The sequence below is a fragment of the Schistocerca serialis genome, chromosome 12 (genome assembly GCF_023864345.2).
Source record: "Schistocerca serialis cubense isolate TAMUIC-IGC-003099 chromosome 12, iqSchSeri2.2, whole genome shotgun sequence".
In the NCBI taxonomy this organism is placed as follows: Eukaryota; Metazoa; Arthropoda; class Insecta; order Orthoptera; family Acrididae; genus Schistocerca; species Schistocerca serialis.
Window position 1 is genome coordinate 129,215,308 of NC_064649.1, and position 13,399 is coordinate 129,228,706.

General features: G+C 47.1%; 1 protein-coding gene across 1 annotated transcript in view; it reads left to right on the forward strand.

The window, feature by feature from the left end:
- Positions 1 to 340: 340 nt before the first annotated feature.
- The window catches only part of LOC126427996 (protein phosphatase inhibitor 2-like), a 39,860-nt gene continuing 26,801 nt past the window's right edge, over positions 341 to 13,399 (forward strand). The window contains exons 1-2 of the mRNA XM_050089880.1: positions 341 to 494; positions 13,202 to 13,386. Coding sequence (XP_049945837.1) covers positions 341 to 494; positions 13,202 to 13,386 — 339 coding nt within the window. The remainder of the gene's footprint in view (positions 495 to 13,201; positions 13,387 to 13,399) is intronic.

A 13,399-nucleotide genomic window follows, 5' to 3' on the forward strand; every position in this document is an offset into this window, starting at 1 on the left:
CGTCTATAGCACGTCGTCTTCGTGGTGTAGCAATTTTAATTGCCAGTAGTGTATGTGGCACAATTCGCAATTACCATCTGCTGTGCACTTTACAGTGGTTTGCGAAATATGTATGTGTACCTGTATATGTTGGTGTAGAGATCTTGAATTTAGCTGAAGATGAGATGAGGAACGACAGAAAAAGGTTTTTCCGATGACTGGCCTGAGTGGCAGGCTTTTCTATATTGCGGGGTTAATTTCAGTGTTAACAGAACACTTGAGGCATATATGTGCACTTCTTCCCAAGCATTCTCGCCTGCCTGACTGTTGCCATTCCCGCAGGAGAGCGAGCGCACCCGCCATGCAGGAGTCGACGTCCTCTGAGGAGGAGGAGGAGGGGGAGCACCACAGGCCGCAGGTCCAGCTGCCGCCGCCCCCCGCCAAGGGCATCCTCAAGAAGACCAGCTCCACCGAGGCTGGCGCGCCGTCGCAGCCCAAGGCGCCGCCGGAGGCAGGTGCGACAGATCAGCCTGCACCGCCTCAAAACTCAGCCCCCACCAACGGACCCGCCGATATACACTATCTGATCAAAAGTATCTGGACTCCTATAAGTGGACATACCAATGGAGTTTGTCTGCTCTTCGTCTTTATAGAGGCTTGCACTTTGCTGGAGACACTTTCAATGAGGTGTCCGAATGTCCGTGCAGGAATGGTAGGAAGATATTGGTATTGGGCATTGCGGTCTGGAGCAAAGTCGATGTTCTAACTCATTCCAAAGGTCTTCCATTGGGTTCAGGTCGAGACTCTAGCAGCGCGGGATTAGCCGTGCGGTCTGAGGCGCTGCAGTCATGGACTGTGTGGCTGGTCCCGGCGGAGGTTAGATTCCTCCCTCGGGCATGGGTGTGTGTGTTTGTTCTTAGGATAATTTAGGGTAAGTAGTGTGTAAGCTTGGGGACTGATGACCTTAGCAGTTAAGTCCCATACGATTTCACACACATTTTGAACATTTCGGGACTCTAGGCAGGCCAATCCGTTTCAGAATTGTCCACAAACCACTGCCCCATAGATCTCCTTTATGACTTCTTCTCTACTACGATAATGATGTAGAACCATGGAACATATTTTGTGTTCAGACAGAATGACTTTTCTAAGAGTCTGGGAAGCTCATCTGCAGAAACAAGCACGGTTTTAGGAAACAGCGGTCGTGCGAGACACAGCTGGCCCTTGTAAGGTGTCTCTTACGCGAGGAAGACATTTTTACCAGTTTTAATAAATTATTGTCTCTTACTGATGTATTCACGATAGTTAGGAAGTGCTGTAGTCCGTAGCCGTTCGTGAGTCGGAGAGCATTTCCCACGCTGGCTGGCTAGGTAACGAAGCGACCATATGTCGTGCGTAGTGGGGTGGGGCTCGGCGCTGGACCGTAGCAACAAGCGTCAGCCTGGGAAATATACGTGACGGGAAGTACCGCCATCTTGGCGCCAAAGTCACCGAGTTTGTTTATTTATATTTAATAATTAAAGTCATTCATGACAACATGAATACTAGAAGGGGCCTCTGGATGTTTAAAACTATTTATCATAATTTTGCCTCGTTAAAATTCACACCCGATCATTAACAAATGCATAGCTTAGTAAATACGAACTTGATCGGAAATCCACGAACTATGACGAAACTAGTAAGAGATACGGACTGTGCGCCAAACTCGGTTACGAGTAGTTTGTGACATGAGTGTTTCATTATTGGTATAATAGGAATAAAAGTGATATTACGGCATTCTGAGTGTTAATTTCGTGTAAATAGATACCCCAAAGTCGATCGACAGCAATTTCAGATAATTAGCTTCCACCGTCAGAGACATCCAATGCCCCAATGAACAATCTGCACGGGACGACCTTTACGAGAGCTGCACCGCGCACGGATAGGTGGAAATCCGACGACACGATCCACTAAGGCGGATCGAGGAAGGTCCGACTTCACTCGCAAATTCCGGGTGGAAATGCTCACCAGTTATACTGTACGTCACATATACCTCCCTCTACGGATTCGCGGCTAAGCTGAGTAATAACAGTATCAGTTTAGAAGCGAGGGGATCTTGCATCCTCTTTGTCCATGATATACAACAGGTTCTAGATACCGGCTCCCAGGTTCATGCCATATTCCTCGCCTTTCGAAAGGCGTTAGATTCAGTTACGCACTGTCGCTTGCTCCAAAAAGTGCGCTTCAACATCTCAGTGCTCCACAACGGCACCATCTTCTTCGGGTGTTTAACCGTATCTGGCTCCAGGGTGACTTCCCTTCTCAGTGGAGGGATAGCATTGTGGTTCCTGTCCTTAAGCCTGGTCAGAACCCCCTATCTGTTAACAGCTATCGGCCAATTAGTTTGACCAATGTTGGTTGTAAGTTACTTGAACGGCTGGTAGCCCGTCGGCTCACTTGGGTCCTCGAATCTCGGGATCTATTGTCCCCTTACCAGTGTGGCTTTCGAGAGGGACGATCTCCAATCGATCATTTGCTTCGCTTGGAATCCGCAGTTCGGCAGGCTTTTTCCCAGCGCCGCCATTTGGTTGCAGTGTTTTTTGACCTTCGCAAGGCCTATGACACGGCCTGGCGCCATCACATCTTACTAACCCTTCATCAGTGGGGTCTTCGGGGCCCACTCCCGATTTTTATCCGCCAGTTCCTGATCCATCGGTCATTCAGAGTTCGAGTTGGTACTGCTTTTAGTTCTCCACGGACCCAGGAGACGGGCATCCCACAGGGTTCTGTCTTGAGTGTCCTTCTTTTCCTCATTGCTATCGATGGACTTGTGGCCTCTGTCGGTCCCTTGGTCGCCCCTGCCCTGTATGTGGATGATTTCTGCATTTGGGTTAGTTCCTCCTCGATGCCATCTGCAGAACGGCAGCTCCAGGTGGCTATACGGCGTGCCTCTGCATGGACCCTCTCCCACGGGTTTCAATTCTCTCCTTTAAAATCGCGGGTGGTCCACTTCTGTCGCCGTACTACGGTCCACCCTGATCCAGAGCTCTATCTCGCTGCACAAAGATTGCCTGTGGTTCCACAGTTTCGTTTCCTAGGTCTTCTTTTCGACAACAAGCTCACTTGGCTGCCCCATATCAGACTCCTGAAGGTAGGATGTTTCCGTAAACTCAATGTCCTTCGCTTCCTTGCCCACTCCTCCTGGGGTGCGGACCGTTCCCTCCTCCTCCGTCTTTATCGTGCTCTAGTTCTGTCACGTTTGGACTATGGTTGTCAAGTTTATGGTTCAGCTGCTCCTTCCACGCTGCACGTGCTGGATCCAGTCCACCATCGTGGTATCCGTTTGGCCACCGGTGCCTTCCCTACTAGCCCTGTTGATAGTCTCCTGGTTGAAGCTGGGATCTCCCCCTTTCTGTTCGGCGGTCCCAGCTTCTGGTGTCTTATGCCCTCACTATCCGTTCTTCTCCCGCTCATCCTTCCTATTCTATCCTATTCCCAGACCGTGGGCGTCGCCCGCCTGACTCCCGCCCTCGGGCGGGTTTACCGGTTGGGCTGCGCCTTGCGTCTCTTACCCGTGATTTTCGGCTTCCTTCTTTGTCCTGTCTTCCTCGCTCCCTCCCCTCCACCCCTCCTTGGTTAGTTCCTCGGCCTCGAATTCGGATGGATCTCCGCCGCGGTCCGAAAGATTCCATCCCCCCGGTGGTGTTCCGTTCCTTTTTCCGCCAAATTTTATGGGAGTTTCGGGATGCTGTTGTTTTTTACACTGATGGTTCTAAATCTGCTGATCATGTTGGGTATGCCTTCACGTCCTTTGTTGGAACGGAAAATCATCTACTGCCACCCTCATGTGGGGTGTTTACTGCGGAATTGATGGCAATTTCCCGGGCCCTTACCTTTATTAAACAATCCCAACACAACCGCGTTTTGTTATGTACGGACTCGATGAGTGGCCTTCTTGCTATTGACCGGTGTTTTTCGCGCCATCCCTTGGTCTCTGCCATCCATGACCATCTCGCTGATCTTCACCGTGCTGCTTGTTCCATTGACTTCCTATGGGTCCCGGGCCATGTGGGTATCCCGGGTAATGAGCTCGCTGATCGTTTGGCTGGGGGAGCAGTTACTTACCCCCCGTTTTCTGTAACCCCTCCTGCAGCGGATTTACGGCTTCACATCAAATCCCACTTTGCACAGTCATGGGCCAATTCTTGGGAGGCTACTCCACTGTCTAATAAACTTCGTGCCATTAAGGTGAATACAGGCCCATGGCGTTCTTCCTTTAGCCTCTCCCGCAAGGACTCGACCACACTGTGTCGTCTCCGCATTGGCCATACCAGGCTGACCCATGGTTTCCTTTTGCGTGATGAGCCACCCCCGCTATGTGGTTGTGGAGCCTTCCAGTCAGTGGCCCACATTTTGGTTGAATGCCCCCTTCTTTTGGCTCTGCGTGCTAAGTACAGACTCCCCCACACTTTACCTTTGATGTTGGCTGACGATTCCCGGATGGTCTCTCTGGTTCTAGGTTTCCTCCGGGAGAGTGGTTTTTATTCTCAGTTTTAAAGTTTTTAATCTCCCTCTGGTGTTGGGGCAGGGCGGTGAGTGTTTGGGTGTCTCCCACTGTAGGCAGTGTTCAGAGATTCCCGATTCACCTCCCTGACCGGAATCCTCTTTTCTTTCCCTTTTACTCTGTTTTCACCCCTTCTTTTTAAGGCTTGGTTAGTTTTTCTATTCCCATACGTACTTTCTGCATTATAGCAGTTGTACCTTTTAAGTCACAGGTGGTCTTGCCTATGCTGTTTCAGCATAGTGTTGGGTTCGTTCTCTTGCCAACTTCCCTCATTTGTTTTTACTAATGACAACGTGACTGCCCTTTTACGTTTCCCCTTTATCCGTTTTATTTTTCTGACTATACTGAGATGTCCCGTTAGCGGAATGGAGTCTATTTGAAACAAGGGACTGATGACCTTGCTGTTTGGTCCCTTTAACCTCAAACAACCAACCAACCAACCAAAAAGTGCGCAATTACGGTCTATCCGGTGACATATGCAGTTGGATAGAAAGTTTTTTAACAGACATAGAGCAGTATGTTGTCCTGAATGGGAACACTTCAACAGAAACAAGAGTAACTTCAGGTGTGCCCCAGGGCAGCGTAATAGGTCCGCTGCTTTTTACGATTTACATAAGCGATCTGGTTGATGGTACTGACAGCGGCCTTAGACTGTTTGCCGATGATGCTGTAGTCTACAGGAAAGTAGTATCACACGAAAGTTGTAAACAAATGAATGAGGATGTCTCCGCAATATCATTTCTTTCAGGAGTGCTAGTTCTGCAAGTTCGCAGGAGAGCTTCTGTAAAGTTTGGAAGGTAGGAGACGAGATACTGGCAGAAGTAAAGCTGTGAGGACGGGGCGTGAGTCGTGCTTCGGTAGCTCAGATGGTAGAGCACTTGACCGCGAAAGGCAAAGGTCCGATTTCGAGTCTCGGTCCGGCACACAGTTTTAATCTGCCAGGAAGTTTCATATCAGCGCACACTCCTCTGCAGAGTGAAAATCTCATTCTGGAAGTTTCATAAAGGTCTGAAATTACATTGGATGAACACACTCTGGCGTAATTTTCGCGCCATGAGTTTCTCTGCCTCGAGATATATACACAGTTTATGACATTCATACTTGGCTTCTGGTGTTAAATCTATAACGTGAGATTATACCTCTTAATGACTAGATTAAGGACAGCGTTCTAAATTTTTAAATTCGTTCAATAATTATATGAAATACTGAAAACAATTTTCTTTTTGCCCTTGGAATCTGTTAGATAGGCAACCTGAAACTGAGACTTGGTAACAAGATGACCGTTTTCGCCGTTTAGTAATGCAGACGTTTGCATGTGAGTTCCTAAATTATTTTGATAGGAGACGGCAAAGGCTCAACAGTACATCTACATCTACATCCATACTCCGCAAGCCACCTGACGGTGTGTGGCGGAGGGTACTTTGAGTACCTCTATTGGTTCTCACTTCCATTCCAGTCTCGTATTGTTCGTGCAAAGAAAGATTGTCGGTATGCCTCTGTGTGGGCTCTAATCTCTGATTTTATCCTCATGCTCTCTTCACGAGATATACGTAGGAGGGAGCAATATACTGCTTGACAGATCGGTGAAGGTATGTTCTCGAAACTTCAACGGAAGCCCGTACCGAGCTACTGAGCGTCTCTCCTGCAGAGTCTTCCACTGGAGTTTATCTATCATCTCCGTAACGCTTTCTCGGTTACTAAATGATCCTGTAACGAAGCGCGCTGCTCTCCGTTAGATCTTCTCTATCTTTTCTATCAACCCTATCTGGTACGGATCCCACACTGGTGAGCAGTATTCAAGCAGTGGGCGAACAAGCGTACTGTAACCTACTTCCTTTGTTTTCGGATTGCATTTCCCTAGGATTCTTCCAATGAATGTCAGTCTGGCATCTGCTTTACCGACGATCAACTTTATATTATCGTTCCATTTTAAATCACTTCTAATGTATACTCTCAGATAATTTACGGAATTAACTGCTTCCAGTTGCTGACCTGCTTATATTGTAGCTAAGTGATATGGGATCTTTCTTTCTATGTATTCGCAGTACATTACACTTGTCTACATTGAGATTCAATTGCCATTACCTGCACCATGCGTCAATTCGCTGCAGATCCTCCTGCATTTCAGTACAATTTTCCATTGTTACAACCTCTCGATATACCACAGGATCATCTGCAAAAAGCCTCAGTGAACTTCCGATGTCATCCACCAGGTCATTTATGTATATTGTGAATAGCAACGGTCCTATGACACTCCCCTGCGGCACACCTTAAATCACTCTTACTTCGGAAGACTTCTCTCCATTGAGAATGACATTCTGAGTTCTGTTATCTAGGAACTCTTCAATCCAATCACACAATTGGTCTGATAGTCCATATGCTCTTACTTTGTTCATTAAACGACTGTGGGGAACTGTATCGAACGTCTCGCGGAAGTCAAGAAACACGGCATCTACCTGTGAACCTGTGTCTATGGCCCTCTGAGTCTCGGGGGCGAATAGCGCGAGCTGGGTTTCACACGACCATCTTTTTCAAAACCCATGCTGATTCCTACAGAGTAGATTTCTAGTCTCCAGAAAAGTCATTATACTCGAACATAATACGTGTTCCAAAATTCTACAACTGATCGACGTTAGAGATATAGGTCTATAGTTCTGCACATCTGTTCGACGTCCCTTCTTGAAAACGGGGATGACCTGTGCCCTTTTCCAATCCTTTGGAACGCTACGCTCTTCTAGAGACCTACGGTACACCGCTGCAGGAAGGGGGCAAGTTCCTTCGCGTACTCTGTGTAAAATCGAACTGGTATCCCATCAGGTCCAGCGGCCTTTCCTCTTTTGAACGATTTTAATTGTTTCTCTATCCCTCTGTCGTCTATTTCGATATCTACCATTTTGTCATCTGTGCGACAATCTAGAGAAGGAACTACAGTGCAGTCTTCCTCTGTGAAACAGCTTTGGAAAAAGACATTTAGTATTTCGGCCTTTAGTCTGTCATCCTCTGTCTCAGTACCATATTGGTCACAGAGTGTCTGGACATTTTGTTTTGATCCACCTACCACTTTGACATAAGACCAAAATATCTGGAGACTTTGGCGGTCACGGGAGATGCGACACTTCATTCCCATGGTCAGAAAGCCGACTGGTGGGTGAGACCTTTTTGAACAGTGGCCCTGTCGTGTTGGGACACAGCTTCACCACTGGGTAACTAATACTGTATCATGGGTTGGCCTTGATCAGCGACATTAGTCACATAATTATCAGCAATAACGTAACCTTGCAAAGTAACCATAGGGCCCGTGGAATGCCAATGTATGACTCCCCAAATCATTACCGAAGCCCAGCCATGTTGGGACGTAAACACTGCCAGAAGTTGGAAACTGTGTGAAACAAGACACTTCCGACCAAATGGCTTTTCTCCTCTGCGCCGTAGCCAAGGTTTTATGGCTTACGCGAGACGTTTTCCTGTTATGGGCGATTGCATCATTTATGTGTGGCTCTGGAACAGTAGTTCCTTGCTTCTGGATTACCCTTCGTGTTATTTTGGTGCTGACAGTGTTTGAGAACGCGACATTTAGTTCTGCAGTGGCTTTTGGAGCTGCTGTCCGCGTTATCTTTCGTCAGAATTTTCTTCGGTGACTGTCTGTTACAATCACTGAAAACACATTCTCGTCCGTGCTGTGCTTAGCAGATGATGTTTCTCGTCCTACCTTGCATGCTGTATACATCTACGATATGGTGAATCTTGAAATACCAAACACGTCTGCTTCCTAGGTTACGGAAGCACCAACCATGAAAGAACCAACATTGTGCCCACATCGGAATTCACTTAGTTGTAACATAATGCACTCACAAGTACGAACTCTGTTCTGACAACGACTGACGCTTGGCAACGTTTTGAGGGTGCCCTTCAGGGTCAAAGAGCGCAACCTGCAGGCTTGGCTAGCATCTGCATTTATGTTCATCCATTCAGTTCACTCTGTTTCCGTATTTTTGCCCAACTCGTTTCTGGCACTCTCGCCCCTATTCCGTGTAACACATAAGGCGCTACCCTTCTTTGTACTATTTGATGCCTTCTTTCAGTTCTATTTGTAATGAAATAAATATCCCTAGCTGCATGCAGCCGTTGATATTTCAACGGGGACAGTTGAAACTGTGCTTATTGTCCCGCACTATATTCATAGTGCCCCTGCCCATCATACTCATTACTCGCGGCTTTACCGCCGATTCACGTAAGAGTTCGGGCACTGTTGATGCATGTTCACTGAAGATGATGGTCAACTGGCCGGTGAGTTCTTCCAGACATGTCCGAAAGAACAGATACCATCTTCATATATGTATAGTTCTATTTGTCAACCATCAGAAACTGTGCAGCCGCGCTGTAGAATAGCATGGACACGTTTAGTGCAAGCAATTGCTTTAATGGATTCGTTGCACCAGTGACGTGATCTTACAGGAGCAGCAATCTTTGGTGGGCTTTCCTACGTGATTTTCAGTTTGATCGTCCCACTATAAATTGTTTGTAGCTGTAATCCATACATATTTAGGTGATTCAAGATACTTATAGTCACAGAAATTCAACTACTACTCATTAGACAAGTGCATGCACTTGACGAAAGTACGTCTCTTGCGCTCGTTGCCCCATGAATGTCTTTTCACGAGATTTGGATTCCCTAATTCTCTCGTGAGTTTCATGCATGTGGGCACTCGACAGTTGTGACCCAACAGGCACGAAGTCCTAGCACACAGCAAAGAAACTGTTGTATTCACTTTGTGTAATACATAAATAGGTGGCAGATAGGGATATACCTTATTGCCGAAAGTGGTTGCTGTTATGATGCGCTTGCTTCCACGCAGCGACTATACAGCTCCGCCGCAGGGTCAAATGGGGTTAGGCAACACTACAACAAAAAGGTTCGCAACACCAATTAGCAAGAAATTACAATATTTTATTAATGGAGATGTTACATACACTCATGCTCTTAAATTAAGGATAATGCTGATACATGGTGAAACAACACCGTGGGGGGCGGTTTGCGGGTTTAAACCACCTCAGGGTATGACCATGCGGTGCATTTGACCTGCGGTCGTCGCACGGTGGCGCTGGCAGCAGTCCACATACGCAGAGGTGTGTTGATGCATGTCAGAGTACGGTGCAGCGAGTTAGTGTGCAGACGTTTTCAGACGTGCTAATGGTGAGGGTGTGTTGAAAATGGCTCAAAGAACACATATTGATTTCTTTATGAGGGGTAGAATACTAGGGCGACTGGAGGCTGGTCAGACACAGAAGGTCGTAGCACGGGCCCTCCGTGTGCCACAAAGTGTGATCTCAAGATTATGGCAACGATTCCAGCAGACAGGAAACTTGTCTAGGCGATACAGTACGGGACGTCCACAGTGTACAACACCACATGAAGACCGATATCTCACCATTAGTGCCTGCAGACGGCCACGGAGAACTGCAGGTAGTCTCGCTCAGGACCTTACCGCAGCCACTGGAACAGTTGTCTCCAGACACACAGTCTACACACGTCTGAATAGACATGCTGTATTCGCCCGGAAACCTGCAAGGTGCATTCCACTGACCCCTGGTCACAGGAGAGCCCGTAAAGCCTGGTGTCAGGAACACAGTACATGGTCACAGGAACAATGGTCCCAGGTTATGTTCGCGGACGAGTCCAGGTATAGTCTGAACAGTGATTCTCGCCGGGTTTTCATCTGGCGTGAACCAGAAACCAGATACCAACCCCTTAATTTCCTTGAAAGGGACCTGTATGGAGGTCGTGGTTTGATGGTGTGGGGTGGGATTATGATTGGTGCACGTACACCCCTGCATGTCTTTGACAGAGGAACTGTAACAGGTCAGGTGTATCGGGACGTCATTTTGCACCAGTATGTCCGCCTTTTTGGGGGGTGCACTGGGTCCCACCTTCCTCCTGATGGATGATAACGCACGACCCCACCGAGCTGCCATCGTGGAGGAGTGCCTTGAAACAGAAGATATCAGGCGAATGGAGTGGGCTGCCTGTTCTCGATACCTAAACCCCATCGAGCGCGCCTGGGATGCTCTCGGTCGACGTATCGCTGCACGTCTTCAAACACCTACGACACTTCTGGAGCTCCGACAGGCACTGGTGCAAGAATGGGAGGCTATACCCCTGCAGCTGCTCGACCACCTGATCTGGAGTATGCCAACTCATTGTGCGGCCTGTGTACTTGTGCATGGTGATCATATCCCATATTGATGTCGGGGTACATGCGTCGTAAACAGTGGCGTTTTGTAGCACATGCGTTTCGGGACGGTTTTCTCAACTTATCACCAGATCTGTGTCGTGTGTGTTCCCTATGTGCCTATGCTGTTAGCACCAGTTTTGTGTAGTGCCACGTTGTGTGGCACCACATTCTGCAATTATCTTTAATTTATGAGCATGAGTGTAGTTTAACTTCAGTCTAAAGATGATACATCGTAATTGCTTGTAGGGCACGTTCACTAATTTTAATGCTGGCCAATCCTTGAGTCCCATGTTCGGCAATCACTATCACTTGTAGTCTAAAATATCCAGTCGGGTTCTTTGTAGGAATGTAGATACGATCCTGATGCTGTCCTGAGGTACTGTCGATGATATTACTGTGCTAGTACTGTGGGATGGTAGTGTACGGATAGTAACTGCATGCGCGTGCGCCTGCTTAAGGGGGGGTAGGACGTCAACGGGCCGACTTGGAGCAGGAGAGGCACCACAGGACATTTCAATTTCCACTGTCTATACTTTTACAAGTAAATTCATAAAACTTTGTCAGCATGACCAGGAAGGATTCAGGATTCACACTCGTAGCAACGGAAGTGCAAAAACATAACAAAATAATTTTTTACGTGTGAAATTTCATCATTTTTTCACTTACTATTGGCTGCATTTGTTGCTATAGGTACACTTTTCTTCATAAGTAAGAGAGACTGTTCGATGAATTTTGCACAGCATACAAACCATACTTAAAGGTGTCTGAAACTCTATAATCTATTTACTTTATGCAAAAATGAATGAGCTGTTACGTTTTAAACTTTATGTTTAGAAAAAAATCAAATTCTGTAGTTAATTAGCTCAATTCTTACCACAGTTTTTAATAGATTTGGAAAATTCTAGAGTTTCATACACCTGTAAGTGTGATTTGTATGCTGTGCAAAATTCATCGAACAGTCTCTCTTACTTGTGAAGAAAAATATACCTATAGCAACAAATGCAGCCAACAGTAAGTGAAAAAATGATGAAATTTCATATCTAAAAAAAAAATTATTTTGTTATGTGTTTGCACTTCAACTGGTATGAGTGTGAATCCTTAATCCTTCCTGGTCATGCTCACAAAATTTTATGAATTTATTTGTAAAAGTATAGACAGTAGAAAATAAAATGTCCTGTGATGCCTCTCCTGCTCCAAGTCGGCCCGTTTGACGTCCTCCCTCCCTTAAATCCACGTTTGGCGGATTGATGCCACTTAGAAGTTATAAGGGGCGACCAAAAAGTTTACTTTCTAAGGGCATATAGTCCTGAATCAATAAGCCAATAAGGCAGAATCGGTGCCACCAACGTGTTCTGCTGACCGAGGATTTCCGTAACTGCCTGCTGTACATCATCATCAGACAGCAATTGTCGACCCTTCAAGGCCTTTTTAAGAGACCAAAGGCATGATAATCGCATGGGGGTTGGAGGGGGGGGGGGGAGATCAGGACTACAAGGTGGTTGCTTGAGCGTCTCGACAGACGCGCTGGCCCCATACACACTCATTTCCCGATGGATGTCTAGCGATGTTGGACCTTCGGCAGCCAAGAAAAGAATAGCATCACTCTGGTCCCGTTTGGTAATAACTTCGCCATATATCATGTTTTCGTATTTACCACACCCTCGTCGGGAATACATGTCGGAGCTTACATAGCCGCGCCGGCGTCGCACTGCGTTGCATGTACGCTGCAACAGAACCCTTCAACGGAAACTTTTTGATGGCCTTTATATATGAGTGACGTACGGCATAATCATATAAACTAGTACTAGCTGTGCGGTGCCCTGTGTTGGACAGTAGCCTTAATCCAGTTGCACCTGAGTACTAGGCAGTTCGGCACTCTTCTAAGTGAGGCTGAGTTCCGTAAGAGTGGTCGTTGGCTACGTCAAGGGCAGTGCCAGATGTGATGAAAAGTGAAGGACGTTCATCTTGAGTGTGACTCACAAGGACACCACGCGGCGATCCAATTTTTGTATTTTTTACTATCAAAAATTCTCTGGCAATTCGACTTTGAAGTTTCCTGAACGCCCTTAATTCCCTAACTCAACGTCGACTGTTCGGTGGACTGCGTGGACCTTCCAAACTTTACAGTATCGGTCCGGCACACAGTTTTAATCTGCCAGGAAGTTTCATATCAGCGCACACTCCGCTACAGAGTGAAAATCTCATTCTGTACAAGAAATTGGTTTGCCCTATCGCTTTCGTACCAGGTCAGTGAAGAGCAGGCGGATGTGTCAGCACCTGCGGTCTTCTAGTACGCATGTAGAGTACACTAAACTTTCTGTTGTTCGCACCGTTACGATACAGTATCTAAAGCAGCTCAGAATATCGTATATTCGTCGCCTTGTACTTGATTTCACTGTTTCCTCAGTTTCCTCATGTAACTCTCCACTTCTTCTTCACTTACCAGAAAAGGAAAAGAAAAAGAAGAAGAAAAAGAAGGAAATGGAGCGCAAGAAGAGCGCCAGGTTCGACGAGATGAACATCATCGCGACGCTGCACCCGGCCGACAAGGACTACGGCCACGACGCCATAGACGAGCCCAAGACGCCCTTCAACTGGGAGCTCGGCGAGGGGACCTCCGCCACCACCGAGGTTAGTCACAAGG